The sequence below is a fragment of the Heloderma suspectum genome, chromosome 6 (genome assembly GCF_057233095.1).
Source record: "Heloderma suspectum isolate Gila_16-S chromosome 6, 16-S_ref, whole genome shotgun sequence".
NCBI classification, from domain to species: Eukaryota; Metazoa; Chordata; class Lepidosauria; order Squamata; family Helodermatidae; genus Heloderma; species Heloderma suspectum.
The window spans coordinates 124,367,842-124,393,597 of record NC_139463.1 but is presented as its reverse complement, the minus strand read 5'-3'; the positions used below and the strand labels follow the sequence as shown (position 1 = coordinate 124,393,597).

Here is a 25,756-nt window from a genome sequence, read left to right as displayed (position 1 = left end):
TGCTCCCTGTTGGCACCTTGATTCATGGCCATTCTGACTCCTACCTCTCCACAGAACACCAGCCTCATCAACCAGAAGAAGAAGATGGATACTGACCTATCCCAGCTGCAGACAGAGGTGGAGGAAGCTGTGCAAGAGTGCAGGAACGCTGAGGAGAAGGCCAAGAAAGCCATCACCGACGTGAGTGAAAAGGAAATCATGGGACAGTAACTGTGGCCCCTCAGGCATAGTTCCATCTTGTCCCTGCCTGGCCTCGCAGACGCTGTCCCCCTCTTCTTTCTGGAATGGTCCAGGGAAGCAGGGCTGTGAAATGGGTTCATGGGAAGCCACGCTCAAGCAGGTTTTCCTGACTCACCGTACAAATTTATATTCCCCCCATTGGTGGTTCTCTCCCTACCTCTAACATTTCCAGGCATGGATGCTGTTGGATGTAGAGGGCTTTTTTAGGGAGTTGGGGAGAAGGCGTAAAAAGAATGTGCTGGCTGTGGATGATGGGTGTTGTAGTGCAACCCATCTGGAGGGTGCCATGCTGAAGAAGGTTTTCTTATTTTGGCACCCCAAATACTTGTGAGTTTCTTAAAAAGTGCGCCTCAACGACAGATTTTGCAAGCAGAATTTGAAAATGTTGGACCTCAAAAAGTTGGATTTAAAATCTGATCGTTTTGAAACATTTTGAATTTGTGGCCATTACATTTCTGCTCTAGATCCAAGAGAAAGACATATGTCCCAGATAAAAGCAGTGAGGGTGGAACCCTTTGTTCTCTGTCTGTCTGTCTCTCTCACACACAAACACCTGTGTCTCTTCCTCACATCCTTCTATCTGCTTCAGGTGGCACCATGAGAAAGGGGGGTTGTGCTTGGAAGGGGCAACTGGATTGACTGGCAGGCTGCTTATGGGGCACGACCCCCCTGCCACTGCTCAAAGTGGCCCCTGCTAGTGAAACGAGTGGTTGTGGAGCAGGACGTTTTTGTCCTCCACAAGCAGGAGCACAGTCACGTACCGTGTGTGCGTTCTAGAATTCTCCTTCCCTTTGATGAAGTGAGAGGAAACAGCCGCCCTCTCTCAGAGGGTGGTGTGCTGGGTGTGAAGAACAGACCGCCTTGGCAACATTCAGAGCAGGAATGTGAGTTTGGGATAAATTCACCTGTTTAAAGAGGAGAGCACACTCTTGCTGCCTTCTCCTCCTCTCTCAGAGAAAGGAACAGGAGATGAAGCACACGGTGGTTTTGCCAAACTGAAACTATTCTCTCTCTCTCCCTGAACCCTGGCCTGCGTTTCTCTGTTGCCTCCGAAACGGGGCAGGCAGCCATGATGGCGGAGGAGCTGAAGAAAGAGCAGGACACCAGCGCGCACCTGGAGAGGATGAAGAAGAACATGGAGCAGACCATCAAGGACCTGCAGCTGCGGCTGGACGAGGCCGAGCAGCTGGCCCTGAAGGGGGGCAAGAAGCAGCTGCAGAAGCTGGAGGCCCGGGTGCGAGAGCTGGAGAACGAGCTGGAGTCGGAGCAGAAGCACAACGCGGAGAGCGTCAAGGGCATGCGCAAGTGTGAGCGGCGCATCAAGGAGCTCACCTACCAGGTATGCCGGCTTATGAGCCATCCTCCTGGTAGGGCCTCGAACGTTGTGGGGTTACGCTTGTTGCTTAAAAATGTGCCTTTGTGCAAGTATAGCAAGGGTGTTGAACCTCAGGCCCGCGGGCAAAATACAGTTCACTTGGGGCCCCACTCCAGGCCTCTGGGGTTCCCCAGGTGGCCGTGCCCCATTCCTCCAGGCCTGCCCCATTTCCCCTGACCAGTAGTTGGTTTCCCAGCATTGGTGTAGGTTTTTCCCCATTCTAAAAGGTTGAAATGCCTCTCCAAGGCTGAGTTCCTGGCAGGAAGAGCTTGGAGCTCAAAGATGCCGGTATTTTTCTTATGGTGGCCCTGCCCCTTTTGCCTCAGCCCGGCCCACCACTGCAATGCAGCCCCCAAGAGCTTCTCTGAAATGGAATTCGGCTGAAAGAGGTTCTGCACCCCTGATGTATAAGGAAATGTGGCGACGAGCCCCAGCGCAGAAGATACCGTGGTCATAGGAGAGGAGTGGCGGGTCAGCAAACTGGGCCTGGCTTGTTTAGTTGCTACATTAACATTCTGGCTTTCTTCCATCATGGAAGTCAAGGCAGAGGACCTGAGTTTTCCAGGCAGTTTCTGATCCAAACCCTGGCCAGACCCGAACCTGCTTAGCTTCAGCAAAACAGCTGCGCCATGGACTTTCAGACTGCATCGTCAGCCAAACGCAGCAGCACCCGTCGCTTCACTGGACTCTCAAAAGAGCAGGAAGAATGTTTCACACAAAATCCAAACTTGGCCGAATTTCAGAATGCAAAAGTTCGGAATATTTTTAATCTCATGCATTAGGAAGATAGGAGGCTGCCTTATACCTAGTCAAACCCTTGGTCCGTCTAGCCCAGTACTGTCAACACAGACAGACTGGCCGCAGCTATCCGGGGTTTCAGGCAGGAATTCTTTCTGCCTTCCCTGGAGATGCCAAGGGTCGAACCTGGAACCTTCTGAATGCAAAGCATGGGGCCTACCACTAAGCCACAGCTGCTCCCGTTGCCAAACATTGCTTTTGAAAACGGAACGCTTGTGGGTGAATCCCTTTTACAGCGTGATAGTTGGGGAACACATACATCCAACTGTATTTGTAACTGAAAACGCTGAGCGAAACCCGGACTCGGATGCTCTGCAAGCTGCATGCACACTGGAGTCACGCAGGAGAATCCCTACAGACATGCGCATGGTAAAAATAAATTAGCTGTAGAAAGTTACACTTGGGGTTGTTTCAAACGTAATTCCATATCCTAGTTTGTGCTGACTGTCGTTTACACTCCAAACCATGATCTATTTTCCAGGCATACAGGCAAACCATGGTTGGTGCAGTTTTCCCCGAGATGCCCTGGATCTTATCCCAATGAGGGCGGAGCAGCGTCCCAAACCTTAGTTTGTCAGTGCTGCGGCAATGCGCTGTTTGCCCAAATTGCATTTTGCAAACCAATTTCAAGCCTTGGTTTCAGATCCCGGTTTAGTGGCCACCCACAAACTATGTTTTGGGGGATGGTGTTAGTTTAGACATCACAACAAACCACAGTTTGGTGTCAACTTCATAGAAGAGGATGAGGAGCTGCAACGTGATGCTTTCCCCCTTTGTTTTCCTCCCATTTTTCCCCATCTGCAGACTGAGGAGGATAAGAAAAACTTGCTGAGACTCCAAGATTTGGTGGACAAGCTACAGCTGAAGGTCAAAGCCTATAAGAGACAGGCAGAAGAAGCTGTGAGTTCCAACTTTCTGCCCCAATTTTCCGCTGTCCTCCTCAGAAACAAATACTGAAGAGGGTCAAGCTGCTAGGTCTAATTTCAGCCCCTTACATGGCCTCTACTCCTTTGTGAATTATGATACGCTTTGCTGAACCTGAACTGCTAGACTGCTTAGGTCATCTCATGCTTTGCAGGACAAGCTTCAATAGATCAGATTGCTTCCATTTTGGCCTTGCAAGCTGGCCTTGTGAAGCTTTAACTGCTTTGCAAGGTAACGCTTTGCTAAACCCAAGCAACCGGTAGCTCTGATTTCAAGTCCTGTGAGCAAACTTTGCAAGACCCTAAGCCAGCCTCCCCCAGTCTGGCACCCTCCAGATGTGTTGGATTACAACTTCCAGAATCTCCAAGCCATGCTGGGAGGTGTAGTCCAACACATCTGGAGGGTGCGAGATTGGGGGAGGCTGGCTTTACATGATCAAACTTGGCCAGACCTGAGCTGCTTAGCAGTTGCAGGCCCTTTGCAATCTTTCCAAATCCTTTGCTGAAATCACAGAGTATGGCAAATTAACCACGAGTTGGATCCAAGATCTGCCTTCTGCAAGAGGAGGGGTGGGCAACTTTGGAAGTAAATAAGGGCACAGCCCTATGCATGTTTAGATGGGGAGAAATGTCCTCCAACTCCCAGCATTCCCCAGCCAGCATGGCTGGCTGGGGAATGCTGGGAATTGTAGGACTTTTGTCCGTCTAAACGTGCGTAGGATTGTGCCTGAAATGTTTGAAAAATGATGCCTAGAGCAGCTACTGGGCGCCAAAAGGCTCAACAGTAGCTTGTTTGCAAATTAATGTGCTAATGTTGACCCTTTGGTGGTCCATAGAAGCTACAGTTCACGGGGGGGGGGGGCACAGCCTGCAGATTGCTCACCCTTGCACTAGAGGAAGAGCTCTGCTTGTGGAAGGTCCCTCCGCCTGATGTTTGGGGATCCTCTCTCCCCGCCCCCCACAGCAAAGCCTGTCCAGCAGAGTCTCCTGGCTCTCTGGGGGGCATTTTCTGGGAGCTGGAGGGACGGCCATTGGAAGGAGGGGGCAAGGAGACCCATGGCAGTTGATCCACTGTAACTCTGGATCTGCTGTAACTCCCAACCCCATGTGTGTTTTTAGGTCGGTCTCCCTCATGAGTAGATCAGCAGATGCTCCCCTTTTTGCTCTCTGACCATGGCAGCGATCTGCCCGCGACATCCCTAGTTGTGACAGCAGCGCCACATTGGAGTAAACACTGTTGGCTTCCGCTCTCTCTCCAGGAGGAGCAGGCCAACACCAACCTGGCCAAGTTCCGGAAGGTGCAGCACGAGCTGGATGAAGCCGAGGAACGGGCCGACATCGCCGAGTCCCAGGTCAACAAGCTGAGGGCCAAGAGCCGTGACGTGGGAGGAAAGGTGAGTGCCGTGGCTCGGCGGAGGGAAGGGGCGGGGGTGGGAGACGGAGCAGCAGGTGGCCTCTGCAGAAGCATCGCGGGAGGAGGATCCCCACCGAAGGCCGGACGAGGCCCCCCTCTCCAAAACACTGCCCCCAAAATGCAGGCGGGGGGGTGGTATGTTGGCCAGGCATTGGCAGTAGCCAATGCCACCAGAGCTAGCTTTTCTCCAACATGCCAGAAACTTCCAGAACTGTTTTGGTTTCTCTCCCCGCTGCACCCTCCCAAACTCACAGCAGGAAAGAAAAATGTATGGGTGTTTTTATGGCAGTAAAGGTAATATCAGAGCACCCCCGCCACATTTGACTCTCTGTCACCCTTGTTTTGTTTCTGCTCTCCTCCTTTTTCTCCTTCACCCTTTCTGCTTCTCTCTTCCAGAAACTTCACGACGAAGAGTGAGGTGGGTTGGAATGCCTGGGTTGAGCTGAAGCAGTGTTTCGCCTCCGGCCCCTTTCTCTCAGTATGATGTAGCATGAATAGAGTGTAATTAATAAAAGTTGGAACAGCAAAAGTAATTTGCAATTTGTCTTTCTCTTCAGGCACTTCCATTGCCCACCTGCTGAACAGAGAGCACAAGGTTGTCATCCTGTGCCTTTAACACTCTCCCAAGGCAGCCATTTAACAGGTATAGATTTCCTCCATCACCTGTTGAATGTCTGCCTGTCATGAAGCTATTAAAGGCACAGGAGCCCTCCTAGAGGGAACAAAGTAGGGCGACTTGAAATCCATCCACCTCTCAAAGAAACTTGCCCAGATACACACAGATTTGTTGTTTGAAGAGGACATTCGTTATATTACCAGACTCGCGTCCTAATCAAGTTTGCCCAGCAAAGCAGCCCAGACTCCTATGGCTATCACTTGCGCCCTCCGGTGGTCAGATTGAGCGTCTGCATGCGATGTTGGCATCCAGGTCTCTTCCAGGGTTTATTTTCTGTATTATGGCGCAACCTGGTGGCCAGTGTGGAAAATGGCAGCCAGTTCCTTGGGATTTTTTTGGAAGCCTTTGATTTCGAATGGACTGCTGGTTTTGCACGCGCAGACATGCATCTGCCCCACCGCTCTTGAATTTGCCATTGTGGCAGCTTAAAAAAAAGGCACATTTCTGCTTGTAAACAGCATGCACACACTGCATGTGCCTTGTTTTCTTGCAAAACCATTGGGTTTTTTGCTGCCGCGGCAAATCCAAATGCAGCAGGAAGGGGTGTTGCCCCTGGTGGGTTCCGGGGGCGGGGGACATGGTCCCCCAACTCCTGGAAATTGCCTACTTCACACAGAGTCCAGGCACATTCCCTCATGCACATGCACATATCTTTGCGCATAGTTGGACAGACAGAGGTGCATCTCTTGCTCCCGGACAGGCATGTAAAGGCCACTGTATTGTATTAAAAGCACCTTTAATCTTGTCTTCTCAGCAAATTAAATACAAAACCACCCCTGGGCCAAATCCAGGCTCCGCATCTTCCGAAACACAGGATCAGGGGGTCTCCTCTGGGAGAACACGAGCTGGCCCTTCACTCCTGTAGGTGGTGGGATGCGGAGGGAGGGGGCACTGGGCGCGGCTGGAACATTGCAGAGCTTTGAGCGGAGGCGGAGGAGCGCTGCCAGGCGATCGGCGTGAGCCAAGGCAGCGGCACAGGCTGAGGGGCCAGGAAGAACGACTCAAGCGGGCAGCAGCAGCGACTCTTCACTCGCAGGGGGCGCCAGGTCCCTCAACCAAGATCTGAGTCTGGAAGAGAAAATAGACGCGCATCATGAGAGGGTGTTTGCCCGTCTGGGCCGGCCCTGCCCCAAGTAGATTTGGGGGGATCATCAGAGGGCACCGAATGTGTCCATTATTTATTATTATAGTCTAACGCTGCCTTCACCAACCTGGCACCCTCCAGATGTGTTGGACTACAACTCCCAGAATCCCCCAGCCGGCTATAGTCCAACACATCTGGATGGCGCCAGGTTGGTGAAGACAGCTTTAAAAGTACAACCCTTCATCTCTATCCCCATGGCAGAAACTCTGTTCTGTGCCCTGGTCATCTCGGATCTAGACTACTGCAATCTTCTCCCTTGGGCCTTCCCTTGTCTCACCTTGGGGGTTCCCTCACCTCTGTACAGCACTCTGCTGCCCAAACCATTCACCTCTCCCGTCGCTCCGATCCCATGATGCTCCTCCTTTGCTGCCTACTCAGGGCCCCTGCCCTCTCCTGGATCCGGCACACACTTTTTATCCTTACCTTCCAAAGTGTCACAAGCAGCTTTCCCCAACCTGGTGCCCTCTGGCAGGGTGGTGTTGGACTTCAACCCCCATAAGCCCTAGCCAGCCGAACCAATGTCAGGAATTCTGGGATCCATAGTCCAAAATCTTGGGAAGGCACTAGGTTGGGGAAGGCCATTCTATAGTACGGGTGGGGGTGGGCAGGCAGAAGGTAGATCTCCAGATGTTTTGGACTTCAATTCCCACAAGCCCCTGACAGCATGGCCAATGGTCAGGAATGCTGGGTGCTGAAGTCCAAAACATCTGGAGATGTCCCGCCTGCCCACCCCTGTTCTATATTTCTCTGGTCTTCTATCCTGATTCCCCCCCCCCCCGTGCCTGTGATCTTCACTTCTCCATCTCCGCCACCCTCCACCATCTGAGGGTCTCTAGCTCCCTCAAAAGACTCCGCCGTCTCTCCCTCTCCCCTTATGCCTGGAGCTGCCTCCCAGACCACCTGTATGACTCCACCTCTCTTCCTTCAAAGCCCCGCTTGAAAGCCACCTCTTCCACGAAGCCCCTGGCACAGACGTCTAGCCCTCACGCCAGGCTGGCCCCACCCTTGGGCAGAGTGAAGCAGGTGCTTCAGACAGCAGATGCTGGGAGGTGCCAGCACGGTGTTGGAGAGACCTGCATTCTGTGCAGCCTGCTCTCCGCCCCCTAAGTCAGCCTGCTGCCTTCAGGTGCAGTGAAGGACACTGTCCCATCACTAGTGTTGAAGACAGATTCATCTGTCAGTCCAGCTGGCTTCTGGGCACGGAATGGGGACGGGATGCCATCTTGTTCTTCGCCTCAGGCAGCAAAATCTCTTGGGCCTGTCTTGCTTCGTGCCCTACAGTAATGCAGCCTCTAAACTAGGGGCACTTCCAGTCAGATGGCTCTTAATGCTAACAATGAGAAAGCACTCTGGAGCTATTCCATCTTTTCCTCCTTGGAAAAGCCCTGGAAAAACACAGGAGGGTTGCACATTGGAGATGCCGCTGTCTGGACGCCCCAGGAAAATTCTGCAAATGAAGCAGAATAAAAGCCTCATCTAGAAGCACCCCAGGCCTACAGATGTGTAACCGAAAGGACTAGATACTGCTTTACTCCTGCCTCTATTTCCCCTGAGTTGGATCCAGACTTTGTCCTATTTGGAGTAGACCCACTGAACTCAATGGGGCTTAAACTAGCCATGACTATCTTGAGTCCCACTGATTTCAGTGGGTCTAATCCAGGGGCAGCCAAGCTGGTGCTGTCCAAGATATTTTGGACTACAACTCCCATCAGCTCTGGCAAGCATGGTCAGGGGTTGTGGAAGTTGCGGTCCCAAACACCTGGAGGGCATCAGGTTACAGACCTCTGGCCTTCTCAAAGTATGACGAAGTATTCAACCCAGTGGAGGCGGCTGGCTCTGATGTCGGTGGGACGTGGTCCCACAGCCTCCCCTGACTCAACCCCCTGTAATCTCGCTGTGCACACTGCTGGCGCATGTCTTCTCTCGTCCACCCACCATGAGGGGCCACTTGGAGTTCTGGCCTCAGGCCCCGTCAGTCCCACCATGGCGCCCACCCCCAGGCAGTCCCAGGACCCCAGCCCCTCCCAAGCCCTGCTCACCTTGGTCCGATCCCATTTCTGCCCTGTAGGTTTTGTAGGCGTCGAAGCAGAACACCACGATGAGGACAAGGCTGAAGACCTGGTGAAAGACCGCGGCCAGTGAGTGATGCAGGTGGGAGACGCGGGGATGTGGGTATCAGTGCTCAGCCGCCCTCACGCCAATAGCTGGGCCTTCAGGGAGGCATTTCAGCCTTTCAGAGTGGGGAAAAACTGCACAAAATCTGGGAAACTACCAAACCACCAGAGGGGGGGGCTACAAAGGGGGGAGTGGCCATCTGGAGAAACTCAGAAGGCCAGATTGGAAACCAGGGGCGGGGTGGATTTAGCCCCAGCTCTGTACCCCTGGACTACAACTCCCAGCATCCCCAGCCAGCCATGCTGACTGAGGCTGCTGGGAGTTGTCATCCAACACACTTGGAGGGCGTTGGGTTGTGGAAGACTGCGCCACATCCTGTAGATTATTTTAACATTTCCAAAATGGGGGGGAGCTGTAATCAGGGGTGTGGAAGGAAGGCAGGCAAGCGACACATGGAGAGAAGGGTGGCGACTCACGAAAGCAGACACAGCGGAGCCCTCGTGGCTGGCGGCAATTACAGCAAAAGCCACCACAACAAACACAATCGCAGCGCTGATGCAGCGAAGGAAGTCCTGTGACGGGAAAGAGAAACATCACCTGCACTGCGGATACCAGAAAGGGGCCAGGCTGCCCAGACGCTGGCACATTCCGAATCCCCAAATCCGGGATCTTCTAGCCAATGTCGCCAAAACCCAGGTCCCAGGGCCAAGGGAAGCATCATGCGAGTTAAAGCAGCTACAGCCGGCAGGCAAGTTCCAGTATTAGAGGCAAAGCTGGTACAGAAAAATGTGCTATCTTTTGATTGCATTTCTGTACGGCCTTTCTGGAACCACCTAAGGCAGTGTTCAAATATTCAGGAAACAAAAATCATACGCCAATAAAGACTTCGTAATACATTTAAAAGATGCATCTTGACACACCCCTTCCTGAACGCAGAAAGAGCGGGGACCAGTCACAACGCCAACGGACGTTATTTATTATTTATTTGTTGCATTTATATCCCGCCTTTTTTCCTCTTGCAAGGAACCCAAACCAGCTTACATTATCCTCCTCCTCTCCATTTTATCCTCACAACAACAACCCCCCGAGGTAGGTTGGGCTGAGAGTCTATGACTGGCCCGAAGTCACCCAGTGAGCTGCCATGGCCAAGTGGGGACTAAAACCCGGATCTCCCGGCTCCCAGTCCAACACTCTCACCACTACGCCACACTGGCCCTCGACGTTCTAGAGTTTGCAAGCAACACCGGAGAAAGCCCTTCCCCGCGTGCCCAACAAGCAGGCCTCTGCAAGTGGGGGTGTCTTCCAAAGGGCCTCTCCTGCTCATCTTGGTAATGGAGCAGGTTCATATTGAGACAGGCGGTCCCTCAGATAGCCAGGCCTTAAGCTGTTTAGAGCTTTAAAGGTTGAAAACCAACACCTTGAACTGAGCCTGGCAAACAATTGGCGGCCAGTACAGATCTTTCTGTATCGGGGTATACCTGCCACATTTTGCATGAACTGAAACTTCTGGACACTCTCCAAGGGTAGCCCCACACAGTGAGCATTGCAGTAGTCTAATCATGCTGTGAAGTGCGCTTCAATGCACTTTAGGGCTGTTCAGTCAACTCCAACACCTTTTTCAAAGCAGGCAAAAACTTGACTGTGGGGGCATGACTGACCATCATGAAGGGAGTATAAAATGACAGAGGAGTTACCCACCAGACAGGGCCAGTTGATGCGGGTCAGCCGCTCGTAGTAGTGCGTTGCCCGTAGTCCTAAGAAGGCTAGCGTCACCAACACTTCCAGCAGGGCAGCGCCCATGTAGGCTGAAATGGATGCTGTTAACAGCAAGAACACCAAGAAGCAGAGGCCCTGGGACGTAGCGATGGGGAAGCACAAATGGAATATGTGAGCGGCACAGGTATCCTTCCCAAGCTATGTGTGGGGGTGTTATTTGTATAGAAAACATTCCCTGCCCATTGGGGGGGGGGACAGGCTCCCCCTTCCCAGCTCCTCCCAGTTCCAAATGGCATTGTTGTATGATGACTGCAAAAAGGTTACATGCGCTTTATCGGCATGGATTGATCTGGACCCATGCGCCACTCTGGCTGAGGATTATGGGAGTTGTAGTCCAACACGCCTGGAGCACGCCAGGGTGGGTTCAGCTGATCTGAAGAGCCACATCCTGGATCTAGATTTGCGATTGTTGGCGCAAATTAGGAAGGCCTTGAAAAGTGAGCAGAAGCACCCGTGCCCCCTTTAAAACAACCTTTTCTGAAAGTTAAAAAAAAGCAGGCATATATTTATTTAACTCAGCTGCATCCAGTGTTCTAGAATATGCACCTAGAAGGGTTTTTAATCCTTGCCCACAACAACTTGTTCTCCCTTCCTTATTCCCTTGCCCGACTCCTGATGGAATAAATTTGATGGACTGTGTAAGAATCTTCCCCATCAACCACCCCATACCCCTTCCCCAACCACTGTCCTAGCCCTGAGATCACCCTCTCCTCCCCAGGTAAAGAAGCCATCCCACCCAGTCCTCCTCCCAAGAAGACCCTGAACAGAGCCTGGGGCCAGCGGACGGCAGGGTCAGAAAGGGAGAGGATGGATTGCGAAGACATGAAATAGGGAAAATAAAGCAGCAAAGAAAGGAAAAAGAAAAATTAAGGGTGCAACCCTATGCATGTTTAGACAGAGATGACTCCTACATGGCTGCCTGGGGAATGCTGGGAGTTATAGGACTTTTCTCTATCAAAACATGCATAGGATTGTGCCCTAAATCTATAGTCCCAGAAACACTGTCTGGGGGATGCTGAGAGTTTTGTCTAACGGCACAATCCTATGCACGTTTAGACAGAAAAAAATCCTGCAACTCCCAGCATCCCCCAGCCAGCTTTGCTAGGAGTTGTCGGACTTTTTTTTCCTGTCTAAACATGCATAGGATTGCGCTCTAAACACGCACAAGATTTCACCCTAAGCGGGTGGGCAGGAAATATCGAAGGCTGGGCGAGCGGAAGGAAGGAAGGAAGGAAGGAAGGAAGGAAGGAAAGATGCAGAAGTGATGAACCTGGGCAGGGAGCGGGACGGAGAAGGGATGGGAGGAGTAAAGCGAAAGAGGAAAGGAAGAGCGCGAGGTCCTTCGAAGGGAACGACTGGAAGGAGACGGGGCTGGACGGAGAGGCAACCCGTGGAAGCAAACTTGGGGGGGAACGGGGAAGGAGGGGCGAGCGGAAAGCAGGCGGCGGAGAGAAAGTGGATGGGGGGGTCTGTTACCAGCTCTGCCTCCATCAGCACCCCCTTGGGGGAGCGCAGAAACTCCTTGTCCAGGGCAAAGCCCTGCAGCCCCCCCGGCGCCGCTTCGCGCTCCCCCATCCTGCTGCCTCCGAGCGCCGCTGCTGCCGCTGCTGCCGGGCCGGGCCGGGCCGGGCCGGGGGCGCCGCAGCCGCAGAAGGGATGAAAGGGGCGTCTGTTGCAGCGCACCTGGCACCCGGCCGGCTTTCCACGCGGGGGGAGAGGGCGGTGCGGGGGCCGGGAAGAGCAGCCACCGAAAGGAGCGGGGCAAGAGGGAGCGGGGGGGGCGAGCAGGCGGCTCGGGGAGGGCTCGGAGCTGCCCCTGGGCCGCCCGCCTCCCACCCCCAGCTCGGAATGGGGGTCCCGGCGGGTCCCTTCGCCCACCTGCCCCTCTCGCTCCGGCATCCCACCCCAGACAATGAGGGACTGTCCGCCAGGGCCAGGAGCGGCCGGCCCCGGCGGAACAAGGCCCCGATTGTCTGGCAGCCCGGGGGCCGGGGCGGGAACGGGCGCGTTCTGCGGCCGCGGCCCCCCCGGCGGCTCGGGCGCGAGGGCGCCGCCAGGGGGCGCGCGGGAGCAGCGGGCGGGGGGCGGGCACGCGCCGCGCGCGCCCGGCAGGGGGCGCCGAATGAGACCAGCGCCCGAGCTGCTGCGCAAGGGGCTCTCCGTTGGGCGAGCGCGACGGCGCCGGAGCGCGAGGCGGCTTTGCGGACGAAATGCAGCGGATGCGATACGGGCGCCGCAAGCGGGGGCGGCCGCAAGCGGGGGCCCGGACACACCAATATCGGCGGCGATGCAGGGAGGGAGATCGGCCTGGAAGGGGGCTCTGCAGCCTGGGCCATCCATTCCTGCCGCCATCGACCGTTTCGATAACGATCCGCGCGCAGGAGGCAAAACCTGCCCCCTCCAACTCCCTTGCCGTTGATGTGGCCTCTTGCTGAATCGTTTCTCAAGTGCCCATTTACGGTTGCCAACTTCCTAGTTTTTGCAGGGCCTTTAAAGAGTTGGCCTGCCTGATATCAATGAAGAAGCATTTCCTCCCTGCCCTGGAGATAAGGCAGCAGGAGAAACTACACTGTTGCATGTCAGGCTGGGGATAGAGGCCCAGGAGCAGGGTGGCCGCTAAAGGTGTCAACTAGAACCCTGGGTCTGGTACTGCCAACTTTCTAAACAGGAGGGCTTCTGTGCCTTTGAGAGCTGCATGACAGGTCGGAATGCCACAGCAGGGGACTCTCAGCTTTCATCTGCTGAGATCTCCCCCACCCCTGGCCATGCAAATGTTCAAGGCAGAGGAGCGTTGGAAGAAGAAAAAGTTGACAATCAGCTTGTGGTAAGTGCTTCAGGGGAGAGACAAGGATTCACTCCACACCTTAATCCAGGTTTCTGTGTGGTAGAATCCAATATCCTTCAAATGTATATATCTGAGCATTACAAATCAAGCCAGTCTTGTTTATACTGCAGATCTATCTGCATCAAGCCGTCCCCCTGACCTCCCTCTGAAGGCATGTGGGGACTGTCGTTTTGTAACAGTGCAAAGGGACCTCTGACAGAATCCACAATCCCTTATGATGATGATTTTACAAATTGGTCTTCAAGGACCTTCAAGGGAAACCATGACAGCTAAAGTGATTTAAACCCAGTTAGCTGTGGATGCTTTGGCCTCTCATCACAATTCACCTCTTGGGTGGAAAAAGAGGGTGCCAGAGTACCCAGGCCTCTAGTGTGGAAGTGGCCCGGTAGCCCATCTTCCCAATTTCAGATTTGTGCAGCTAGCAGGCTCTGGTCACTCGGTGGAGTGGGGAGAAACTTTTCACATGCTCAGAAGCACTCTTTTCCCTTTTCCTCTTCCTTTCTCGATCTCAGCGACAGTTTTGCTGTAGGAATCACCTTCCCGTTTCAAGGCCGCAGGCGCCCCCAAATGCAGCCACTGCTTTGCCAGTGCGAGACCAGGACATGTCCAAAGTGCACCCCCAAATAACACTGGGAACCCCAAATGAAGCAGCATCAACCCTTCCCGACACAGCACGCCCCTCCCCTCTTGGGTTCACGATTGCCGAGCCGCCACACACGTGCAGCCCACTTTCACAGCATAAGTGTCTGGCTCCAGGTAGAACCGAGTGGAATCCCGCTGGCAAGGCTTCCGGTAGAAGACGCGGATGTGGTAGGTGAGCGGGACGGAGTTCCCCTTCCATTCTACCTTGGTGTAGGTTCTTTTCTTGTCATCCTGCAATGGGGATCTCAAGGCGATGCAGTGATTGCAGTTGCACCTGGCCTGCCAGAGTGTATGGGGGTAGCGGGTGATGTTAAAGTCTTTCCTAGAGGAGGCAACAGAAATACAATTTCCTTTTCAGTAGGTTAAAGCATCTGGTTTGCCACTAATTTGGTTTCATTGGCCAGTTACCCAAACCCCAGCATTTGAAACCTAAGATCGTAAGAAGAGCCCTCTTGGACCAGGCTGAGTGTTTGTCTGGCCCCCAATTTGTGCTCCATGGTAGCCAAGCAGATATCTCCAGAAAAAGCCAACAAGGGAGGCATAGAAGCAAATGCACCCCACTGCTTCCCAACTGGTACGAGAGGTAAGCAACCTCAAGCTATCCATTTATTGTGGGCTGTTGAACCTGGGTGCCGCAGGCCAAATCCGGCCCGCCTGTGGTTTTGATCCAGCCATCCAGGGTTCCCCAGGTGGCCACACGGCCTTCTCCGGGCCCCATCCCTTTCCCCGCAACCGCCAGTCATTTGGTGGTCTCCTGTCTTTTGTGCATCCCCCTGCCCCAGTTCTACAAGGCTGAGATGCCTCTCCTAAGGCTTAGTTACTATGGCAGTAAGAGCTTGAAGCTCAAATATGTGTGTGGTCACCACACCTAACAAAAAGATATTGTAGAGCTGGAAGAAGTGCAGAAAAGGGCAGCTGAAATTATCAAGGGGCATCTCCCCTGTGAGGGAAAGTTACAACAGCTGGGATTGTTTAGCTTGGAAAAAAGGAGGGTAAGGGGAGACATGATAGAGGTCTACAAAATTAGGTATGGTGTGGAGAAAGTGGATAGGGAGACATTTTTCTCCCTCTCTCAAAATACTAGAACCCAGAGTCATCCCATGAAGCTGATTGGTGGGAGATTCAGGACAGAGAAAAGGAAGGATGTCTTCACATTGCGCATAGTTAAACTGTGGAATTTGCTACCACAGGATATCGTGATGGCCACCAGTTTGGATGGCTTTAAAAGGGGGTCGGACAAATTCCTGGAGGAGAAGGCTATCAGTGGCTACTAGTCCTGATGGCTATGTGCTACCTCCAGTACCAGAGGCAGTGGGCCTGTGTACACCAGTTGCTGGGGGACATGGGTGGCAGGGTGCTGTTGCACTCATGTTCTGCTTGTGGGTTTCCTGTGGGCAGCTGGTTGGCCACTGTGTGAACAGAATGCTGGACTAGATGGACCCTCGGTCTGATCCAGCTTTATGGCTCTTCTTATGTTCTTATGTGGGTATTTTTGGAATTTTGGCCCCGCCCCTTTTGCCTTCGGCCCTGCCCACCACTGAAATGTGCCCCCTCCCCCCAGCTCCTCTAAAAATGAATTTGGCCTTCAGGCTAAAGGAGGTGAAACATCCCTGATTTAGTAAGTCGATTGACTTCCACTCTTACATGTCTGTGTCTAATCTCCTTTAAAGCCAACCATTTGGAAGATTAAGTAAGGGCAGAATTTCTCTTAACTGTGAGATAACTTAATAAAACACATTTGCTACCATCACACCTTCTTAAAAGGAAAGAACCCTCTGAAATCTCTCTAGGAGCAGATGCTGGTGTGATGGAAAAGAGGAGGGAGAAATGGATAAACCTAGGCAGAATGATGCTCTTCTCAGGACAGTGCGGGGAATCTTTCCCCAACCTGGTGCCCCCCAGATTTCTTGAACTAAAACTCCCACCCATCGTCCCCAGCCAGCATGGCCAGTTAGTCCAACACATCAGGAAGGCTGGTACAGGGTTAGCTCAGAGGTGCAGGACCAGAATAGATGTGGGGCTGAATTGCCCCCAGGGCCGGATGCTATCGGTTGGTGTAGTCACTCCCACGGAAGTCATCGCCCCCCACCCATTTTGCCTTTCTCTGTGCTGAGAGAGGCACCGAGTTCTGTGTCTCTCTCAGCACAGAGAAAAAGGGCCCTGGAGGCCAGAGGTGGAACCACTGCAGACCCAATTAGGCCCGTGGGCCAGGGGTTCTGCATTCCTGGGTTGGAAAGTTATCTTAGTATTGCCGATCAGTGGATACTGTGGGCGATGGGTAGATGTTATGGAGGGATGGATAGCAGGTTGCACAGAGACCTGGAATTGTTGGATGGATGCTTAGAATAAAGGACCAAAAGCGCTCGCTCCTTTCTTACATGTATTTCCAAGGAGAGATGGATCGCTTGCTCTCGTCGCCTTCAGATGATGCCTGGCAATCGTTGGAGGATGGTGTGGGTGTGGGCATGGGTGTAGGATGGTAGCCAAGTTGATGCTTAACAACTCGATTGATTTTGTTTTCGTCACAGCCGTGCAATTCTGAAAAGCAGTCCTGGGCCTGGCCTGGAAGAAGTACTGACAGGGTGATGCAGACTGCCACAGCCTGTGAGAGGGAAGAGAGAATGAGGGATGGAATTCGCTGCTGACCGTGATGGAACAGCCTCTTATTTTCATATGCAAGCAAACACGTCAGGTCCCCAAACACTCATTTTGGAGAGACGCTTTCATTCACCCTTCCCCAACCTGGTGCTGTCCAGGCGTGTTGGACTACAACTCCCATTATCCCCCAGCCAGTGGAGTTGGAGGGCCCAAGGGTGCTTTAAACTAATTCTTTCTCATCTTTACATGAGATGGAAAATTGCAATTACCAGCTAGATGTGAATAGTGAAAATGACATTTATATGTAGGTATTCAGGTACTGTTAATGAGGAGCTGTACTGTTTTAGTTGCATTGTTTCAATTGTTTTTGAACATTCAGTACAATTTTGCTTGCTTGCCAAAGAAGTCTAGTAGCCCTTTTGCACACGTGCACACACCATCCTCACACTTTGTGAACTGGATGGTTCCGAGAGCAGACTGGACAAGAGCCCTAGCGACAGGTTAGAAGCAGTTTACAGAACTGGCAGAATCAAGCGGTGCAGCCTGTCCTGCAGTGGAGGCTGGTGGCTCTGATGTCACGCTGGGCAGCTCTTTTAGAGTTCTGACTGAAACCCGGAGCAGATCTACTGCCCCACCGACACTGGAGCCACCAGACTCCACTGCTTTCCTGGACTGTATAATTTCGACTTGGCGGAGGGTGCTTACACATCTGAAAGCTCCCCCATGGGAAGAAGAAAACCAGCAACGACTCCCTGGGCTTGAAAATACAGCATGTCCAGGAGATGGCGCCACTGAACCCATTTCGCTGGCATGCTAATTTTCTACATGCAGGGAGCTCCCCACTCCATGGGGAGGAATTCAAGCCACACAGGCTGAAATGGTACACTCCAGGCACTGCTTGCCAACTGTATAGCCCTGCTTCGATAGTTCCCTGGCAGTGTTCAGAAGAAAGAAGCCTGGAGTTGCTAACTAATATGGGCCTGTGGAGAAATTCCTTCCCATCCCCAAAATGTCGTGATCAGTACAGGTGCTACTCCCCGTATCACCACACACACACTTTTTTTGCTGTGCCTTTTGCAGCAGTGAGGCAGGTGGCTCAGATAGCCAAAGTAATGATCGCTACTCAGAACCCAGCCAGAGTCATCACAGACCAATCCAAGAAAAGATTAAAAAGACACAAAAGAAGGTAAGTCAAGATGGGGCAACTTTCCCTAACCTCGTGCCCTCCAGGTGAGTTGGACTACAAATCCCAGCATCCCCCAGCTGGCCATGCACATACCAGGGGTGGACAACTCGTGGTCCTCCAGATGTTTTGGCCTACAACTCCCAGCATCCATCACCATTGGCTGTGCTGGCTAGTGCAGATGGGAGCTGTAGCCCAACACATCTGAAGGGCACCAGGTTGGGGAAGGCAGATATTTTCTAGCCATGGCTTTACCTTTGAATTGCAGGTGTAGCCCATTCATGTGGAAAAATGCTCCAAGAGAGCAAGAAAGAGGTAAGTAAGATATGAGGAAAGCAGGGAAGGAAAGGTAGAATTAACATCCATCATCCTACATAGAAGTAGTCAACTTAGGGCACAGTCCTATGCATGTTTAGGCAGAAAAAAAGTCCTGCAACTCCCAGCATTCCCCAGCCAGCATTGCTGGATCGTAGGACTTGTTTTCTGTCTAAACATGCATAAGATTGTGCCCTAAATCTATAGTCCCAGAAACTGTAGAACCCAAATGTGTCTCCTGTGGCCCCACCTAAGTCTCACCCTCTAAATCCCACTTCCATCTTCTCTTTCGCAAGCTCAAAGAACAGAGTTTTGGGACTTACCAGCTGAATTTTGTCCATCTTGGATTCCCTCGTCCGGCTCCTGTCTGTCAATGGCTCAGGTGTCTTGCCTGCCACGCTAAGCCCAGAGAACCCGCTTTTATTGCTGGCAAAATTCCGTTCATCACTCCATGCAAAATTTGTGGCAGGCCACTCCACCTGTTCCTGGAAGACACGGCCGATGGAGGTTTTGTACCATTCATTTTAAACCACCTGCTGGAGATGAATTCTGAGATATGATGAGCAAAAGTGGGGAGCGCCCTTGGAACAGGAGGGGGAGATGCAGCTCAAAAGGCCAAGGGGCACCTATCCCAGTGTGGTCTCAGCACCTAAGGGAGCTCGAATCAGCAACAGGATCAGCTTTCGAATCACAGGATTGCTCCTGTTATTAGCGACTTGTTTCGCTTCCCCCCGACTCACTTTTTAGGGGAGAGGGGGCTTATAAAGCTTCTGGCTTCGGAATTCCACAGATAAGCTTCTAAGAGTTGGCGTAACAATGGCGATTGCAGGCGATGAGCTGGATATCCTCAATTCAAATGTCACCTGGCTCATCAGCTCCGTTGGACCTGGCCAGATTCACAGGTAGGCTGCCACTGAACCTGGAGGCTTTGGTTCCACAGCTCAGTGGATGAGGAACAGGAGCCGGAGGAAAAATTGAGAACCTACCACCCCTGTTGCACAAACACTGAGCAGTCTTGGACGGATGGTCCTTACAGAAAGCCTGATGGTTCTGCCTCTTCTTGGAACAGCTTCGGCCCATGATCCTGAGCATGTGTAGGGCTTGCCTCCTGCTCCCAAGTAGACCAGATGGTTGGGAGGCTTCGGACTGCAAAATGAGCACTCAGCCACCACCAGACATGAGGTTCAGGCCTTGGACACTGCTGCTCCCAGGTTCCATGGAGCGATAAAAGGAATCCAAGGCCAGGATGGGGTTCCTGACAAACAGCGTTGGGGTTCCTGTTCTTGGAGCTCCCTTGGGTGGAGTGTTGCCTGGGGAAGCCACATCTGGATGTTCTCTGGGGTCCACATTTGGGCTAGGGGCTAATACAGGATCCAACTTCCCCTCCCTTTGGAGGAATTCTCCCTCAGGTTTGGAGTCTGAGTACTGGTGGGTCCTGACACTCTCTTGTCATCGCTAACTGAACCTCCATGGCTCAGCTCAGCACCTAATCTGTAATATGAGAAGAATCTTATTGGTCTACCTTGCAGGGCTGTATTCGATAGTATGTAGAGAGGCTTCTCCATAGAAATGCCAAGGGGTGTGTGTGTGTGGAATTGGGCTTTCTGCCCCTCCTTTTCTGCCACCTTGGCTTTTGAGTACAATAGCATTGATTAAAAAATACAATAAAATCACTAATGGGAGATACACATTTCCCTCCCCTATAATTTCTTTCTTTCTTTAATAGATTTATATACGGCTGAACATATTTAAACCTATCTCGAAGCGATTCACTATAAGATACATAGTCAGACTATGGAATTCGGTAGCGCAAGATGTTGTGATGGCCACCAATTCAGAGGGCTTTAAAAGGGGGTTAGACAAATGCCTGGAGGAGAAAGCTATCAGTGGCTACTAGTCCGGCTGCCTATGTGCTACCTCCAGTACCAGAGGCAGTAAGCCTGTGTAAATCAGTTGCTGGGGAACATGGGTGGCAGGGTGCTGTTGCACTCATGTCCTGCTTGTGGGTTTCCCGTGGGTCGGCCACTGTGTGAACAGAATGCTGGACTAGATGGACCCTTGGTCTGATCCAGCAGGGCTCTTCTTATGTTCTTATCCCATGCCTCTTGAAAGAACTGGAAATCACACCCAAGAGTTGAGGTTCCTTGCTCTCTACACCCCACCCTTCCCAAAGAACCCAGGCTGGCACAAAATTCAGGTAGCTCAGTCAGTGTGATAGGACGTGCTCTGGAGCCACCAGCGAGATGCGTGGGCACAACAAATACTGACTTTTGAAGGGCTTTCCTTGTGGTTATGAAAAGTCTGGTTAGGTTCCATTTCAGACTTCTTTTTCCAGGGTTCCCTCCATCAAAGGCGACTCCTTTAAGGCTCCCTGTGAGTCATTCAGTAAAATGAGAACTTGGACAATAGGTGGTTTTTTAAACCCAGTGAGTCACTCAGAGTGTATTCTGGTGCAGCTACAACCAGTAGTACTCATGTTACTAAAGATTTACTACAGGCCTATAGCCAAATGGCTGGTTCAACACAAGCACACAGGCACAGGCAAGCACACTATAGTAACGTGTGTCTGTCCGTCCTTCGGCACCATAGTACCAAGACCGTGAAACCTAGACTGCTGAAACGTGGCATGCATATTAAGGGGACCCCAGGGGTGTGCACCTTTGGCTGTTTTGTTGTAAAAACACATTACTTGATTTTAATTAAATGTTTCTATGGGATTGAAGCCTGTACTAACAGCTTCAGCCAGTAGGGGCAGACATCCCTAACTAAGAACATAAGAAGAGCCATGCTGGATGAGGCAGGAATAAGGGACTGTGTAGTAGCTGGTAATGTAAGAGCCCTAAAGCTGGATCAGACCCAGGGTCCATCTCGTCCAGTATTCTGTTCACACAGCGGCCAACCAGATGCCCACAGGAAACCCACAAGCAGGACAGGAGTGCAACAGCACCCTCCCGCCCATGTTCCCCAGCAGCTGGTGTACACAGGCTCACTGCCTCTGGTACTGGAGGTAGCATATAGCCATCAGGACTAGTAGCCACTGATAGCTTTATCTTCGAGGAATTTGTCCCATTCCCTTTAAAAGCCATCCAAAGTGGTGGCCATCACCACATCTTGTGGAAGTGAGTTCCATAGTGTAACTCTGCACTGTGTGAAGAAGCCCTTCCTTTTATCTGTCCTGAATCTCCCACCCATCAGCTTCATGGGATGACCCCGTTGGGTTCTAGTATTTCGAGAGAGGGAGAAAAATGTCTCCCTGCCCACTTTCTCCACACTGTGCATAACTTTGTAGGCCTCTATCATGTCTCCCCTTGCTCCCCTTTTTCTGAAGCTAAACAATCCCAGCTGTTGTAACCTTCCCGCACAGGGGAGATGCTCCAGCCCCTGGATCATTTCAGTCGCCCTTTTCTGCACTTTTTGCAGCTCTGCAATATCTTTTTTGGGGGTGCACCTAGCTTTGCTGTCAATGCAGCGTGAAGGCAGGAGAGCAGTCGGAGAGACAGAGTTATCCACTTGCTCCTCCCTGCTGCTATGGGACCCCCGCCATTGGGTGGATAGACCCCTCCCTCAGCGGGCTATAGGTCTGCATGGTGGCAGGGGTCGTGCCCAGGGGGTGCTAGCAGCTACGCCTTCACTCAGACAGGGCAGGCGCAGTGCGCCCAGCTCTGACAGCTGCGTACGTTTGCTGGAAGTCTTCTCTGTCCCAAACTGAGGGTTATTCCAACCCATGTGAAGCCAGGTCCATTTGCTACTTCTAAATACTGAGAGGTCATCAATGACTAAATATTTCACATTTCCCAGAACATAAATCTGTGTATGTCTATATATGTGTATATTTTTTCCATATATAGTTAATATTATGTAACGTGCAAGGTATTTCTTTTGGCGGTGAACACGTAGATAGGTGCAAGAGGTTTTTAAACCCTGTCCCCACCACTGAATCCCTAATCTGTCCATCTTTGGGTTCATTCCTCGCTCAAACTATGTCCGATTGTACCACCTGTTTTCTTACGTGTCTTTGAGGTATTTCCGGGAAAGGGGGAAGCTGGTCGTAATTAGCCCTTTCTTCCATATACTCCACACCACCTACGCACCCATCTACCCACACACACAATATCTGGGACCTACATTTGGTGTGCTCCGTCTCTCAGGAAAATACCTTTGTTTTGTTTTGTTTCGGAGAGAAATCCCAGCCACCTTTCCACCATGGCTATCAAAGGAGTTTTGCATCTCATTCCGAGGGCTTACCCTGTGGTTTAGGCAGGCAGGAAAATATGGGGACAAGGAAATACCTGCTCAGTGAGGTGATAACACGATGGGTCACCATAGCAAAGTATTCTGAGTGGGAATCCCAAGAATAGGAACACAGAGGGAGTGGGCAGGGGAGGAATATGGGACTTTAAGGCAGCACTCGCCCCTTCTTTCCTAGGCCTCAGCTGCCTTTGCTTTGACTTAGAAAGTCTCACCCCTGGAATCTGTTTCAAAATCAGCTTTTCCCATCCTATAATAGGTGCAGCACTATCACTGACAGAACCTCTCTGAGCATGTACAGAGTACAACCCCTCTCCCATTGTTGTTGTTCAGTCGTTCAGTCGCGTCCGACTCTTCGTGACCCCATGGACCGTAGCACGCCAGGCCTTCCTGTCCTCTGCTCTCTCCCGGAGCGTGCTCAAGTTCACATTCATTGCATCGGTGATGCTGTCTAGCCATCTCATCCTCTGCCGTCCCCTTCTCCTTTTGCCTTCAGTCTTTCCTAGCATCAGGGTCTTATCCAGAGAGTTTTCTCTTCGCATTAGGTGGCCAAAATATTTGAGCTTCAGCTTCAGTATCTGTCCTTCCAATGAGCAGTCAGGGTTGATTTCCTTTAGGATTGACTGATTGGACCTCCTTGCAGTCCAGGGGACTCGTAAGAGTCTTCTCCAGCACCACAGTTCGAAAGCAGCCATTCTTCGGCGCTCAGCCTTCCTTATAGTCCAGCTATCGCAGCCATACATTACTACTGGGAAAACCATAGCTTTGATTAGACGGACCTTTGTCGGCAAGGTGATGTCTCTGCTTCTTACTATGCTGTCTAGGTTTGCCATAGCTTTCTTCCCAAGGAGCAAGCGTCTTTTAATTTCATGGCTACAGTCACCGTCTGCGGTGATCTTGGAGCCCAAGAAAATAAAATCTGTCACTGCTTCCATTTCTTCCCCTTCTATATGCCAGGAAGTGATGGGGCCAGATGCCATGATCTTCGTTTTTTTAATGTTGAGTTTCAAACCAGCTTTTGCACTCTCCTCTTTCACCCTCAACAAGAGGCTCTTGAGATCCTCGTCGCTTTCTGCCATTAGGGTGGTATCGTCTGCATATCGGACGATATACAGACGATACCACCAATATGGTATACCACCAGACGATACCATATTCAATATTCAGATTGAATTCCGACCTGTGATTCATCCAACCCAGCGTTTCTCATGATGTACTCTGCATATAAGTTAAATAAGCAGGGCGACAATATGCAGCCTTGTCGTACTCCTTTCCCAATTTTGAACCAATCGGTTGTTCCATGTCTGGTTCTTACTGTGGCTTCTTGACCCTCGTACAGGTTTCTCAGGAGACAGGTAAGGTGGTCTGGTACTCCCATCACTTTCAGAATTTGCCACAGTTTGTTGTGATCCACACAATCAAACACACCCCATGCACAAGGATAGGGGGTTTCAGGAAGGCCTTTCTCTGCTTTGCAAATATAACCACTGATTCTGGAGAACCCGAAGTGTGATTCAGCTCAGCCACAGACTAGGTGGTGCTGAGCATGGACTATCCAAAGCCAAAGATGCCACATGTAACTTGAGAGGTGGCATGGCTCAGTCTTTAGAGAGCAGACTGCCAGCTTTTTTCTTCTCTTGCTGGGTGCCTGGCAGGCAGAAATTCAACAGATGATGCATTCCCTCATCACTGCATTGCCATTTGTTAAGCTTCAGTTTGTCTACCAAACAACTGGCGCTCAGGGGAAAGGGAGTGGCTGTCTGGAGAACCCTAGAGAGCTGGACTGGAATTCCAGACAGGCCAGTTTTGGCCCACAGGCCTGAGGTTCAACACTGCAAACATAAGAAGAATCCTGCCGGATCACACCAGGATGAGGAGAATCCATCTAATCTCACATTCTGTTTCCAATAATAGCCAACCAAATGCCTCAAGGAAGCCCAGAAACAGGGCATGAAGGCCATAGCTTTATCATGCTGTTACTCCCCAGTAACTGGTATTCAGAGGTGTAGTGCACCTGAACTTGGAGGTTCTATTGAGCCATTATGGCTAAAGACCATGAATAGATCTCTTCCCCATCCTCCATAATTTTGTCAAATTCACTTTCTCCACACCAGGCATAATTTAAAAGCCTCCATCATGTCCTCCTTCCTGCTTCTAAACTAGAAAGCCCCAAACCTTATAGCCTTTACTCATATGGAAGGTGGTGTTCTGGCCCAGCAATAATTTTGGTTATCCTTTTCTGCATCTTTTCCTGCATAATGGTCAACGGTTTGGTTGCCGCTTTTCAAATGACATTCTGTTCCAGCTTTAGAGAGGACTTTTTGTCTGCTGCTCTCCCTAGTCTACCCATTTAAATTCATTTCCTCCTCCTTTATTTTTCTTCTTTTTTAAATTGTCTGGTTTGAGTGTGAGGCAGAAAACTCTGGGCAACTGGAAGAGAGTGGGTCTCTCTCCCCATCTATCCTGCCCCACATTTTGATGATAACAGAAGTGCACATTGTCAGGCGACTGCAAAACCCCCTACCGCTTACCCATTGTCCCCAAATTCCAGAAAGGGAGCCATGTTAGCCTGCAACAGCAAACTCAGAAAAAGCCTAACAACATCTCTACTCAGAAATAAGCCTCATTGGACTCAGCTGACCTACTTTGGGATAGATATGTATAGAACTGGACTATAACAGATTCATCATGGCATCTGCTTGCCAGAGTCCCTTTCATCAGATGCATGATGTGTTATATATAGATATATAGATACATAGAGATGTATAGATATAGAGAGAGAAATGATGAAGTGTCTGACCTCAAGACTTCAGTCCTCTGCACACTTGCCTGGAACTCATTAGGTCTGAACATACCTGAACAGGGTTGCTCTGTTGGCTGATTAACACCGGTGATTCTGATTTGGTGGCTGCGATCAGTAATGGACTGGATGAGTGAACAAATTGAAATCAAATCCAGACAAAACCAAGGTGCCATTGCTTAGGAAGTCTAGCGGTGCAGGGATAGGATGTCAGCTTGTTCTGGATGGGGCTGCACTCCCCTGGAAGTCCAGGTTTTTAGCCTGTGTGTTCTCCTGGAGATTATTAGGTGCTCAAGGGTCAGCCGTGGCCAGGAGCGCTTTTGCTCGCCTTTGGCTAGTGCACCAGCTACCTAAGTTCCTGGTATGGTCAGTCTTTACTATGATCCTACATGCACTCAGCTGGACTGCTGTAACACAGTCTATGTGGGGCTGCCCCTGAAAAACACTCAAGAATTCCACCTAGTGCAGAATGCTGCTGCTAGAATTTTGGCTGGGGCATTGGGATCCCTTTATTGTATCCACTGCGCTGGCTGTCAGTTCGTTTCAAAGTGCAATTCAAGGTGCTGGCTATCACCGTTTACAGCCCTAGATAGCTTGGGACCTGGCTACTTGAAGGACACCATCTCCTCCCATGTCCTCCTACCCGCCCTTTAGGATCAGCTGC

The 25,756-nt window shown here is 51.4% G+C and overlaps 3 protein-coding genes across 6 annotated transcripts in view; 2 read left to right on the top strand and 1 right to left on the bottom strand.

Annotated features, from left to right (window-relative positions):
* LOC146343019 (myosin-6) overlaps nucleotides 1–5,281 on the top strand; it is a 47,662-nt gene extending 42,381 nt beyond the window's left edge. Inside the window, exons 36-40 of the mRNA XM_084806493.1 lie at nucleotides 55–180; nucleotides 1,304–1,579; nucleotides 3,218–3,313; nucleotides 4,596–4,730; nucleotides 5,147–5,281. Of these exons, the coding sequence (XP_084662619.1) occupies nucleotides 55–180; nucleotides 1,304–1,579; nucleotides 3,218–3,313; nucleotides 4,596–4,730; nucleotides 5,147–5,167 (654 nt within the window). The 3' untranslated portion in view covers nucleotides 5,168–5,281. The remainder of the gene's footprint in view (nucleotides 1–54; nucleotides 181–1,303; nucleotides 1,580–3,217; nucleotides 3,314–4,595; nucleotides 4,731–5,146) is intronic.
* Nucleotides 5,282–6,144: 863 nt separating this feature from the next.
* CMTM5 (CKLF like MARVEL transmembrane domain containing 5) lies at nucleotides 6,145–12,502 on the bottom strand. Of its 2 annotated transcripts, none has more exons than XM_084806512.1 (5): nucleotides 11,938–12,088; nucleotides 10,384–10,536; nucleotides 9,162–9,257; nucleotides 8,610–8,688; nucleotides 6,145–6,494 (listed from the first exon to the last, which is right to left on the bottom strand). In XM_084806512.1, exons 1-5 carry the CDS (start codon nucleotides 12,034–12,036, stop codon nucleotides 6,478–6,480), a joined length of 444 nt encoding a protein of 147 aa, XP_084662638.1. In that variant the 5' UTR covers nucleotides 12,037–12,088; the 3' UTR covers nucleotides 6,145–6,477. The 2 variants fall into 2 exon arrangements, with proteins under 2 accessions (XP_084662638.1, XP_084662639.1); XM_084806513.1 differs by lacking the exon at nucleotides 11,938–12,088 and adding an exon at nucleotides 12,340–12,502 and having other exon boundaries at nucleotides 6,147–6,494; nucleotides 10,384–10,938.
* A 38-nt stretch (nucleotides 12,503–12,540) lies between these two features.
* On the top strand, nucleotides 12,541–17,697 carry LOC146343017 (uncharacterized). 3 transcript variants are annotated; one of them, XR_014783974.1, is made up of 3 exons: nucleotides 12,559–13,285; nucleotides 13,819–14,116; nucleotides 16,477–17,697. XR_014783974.1 is itself a non-coding variant. In XM_084806514.1 (3 exons), exons 1-3 carry the CDS (start codon nucleotides 13,157–13,159, stop codon nucleotides 16,532–16,534), a joined length of 489 nt encoding a protein of 162 aa, XP_084662640.1. In that variant the 5' UTR covers nucleotides 12,574–13,156; the 3' UTR covers nucleotides 16,535–17,697. The 3 variants fall into 3 exon arrangements, 1 of the variants encoding a protein (XP_084662640.1); XM_084806514.1 differs by having other exon boundaries at nucleotides 12,574–13,285; nucleotides 13,819–14,120; XR_014783973.1 differs by lacking the exon at nucleotides 13,819–14,116 and having other exon boundaries at nucleotides 12,541–13,285.
* Nucleotides 17,698–25,756: the final 8,059 nt, after the last annotated feature.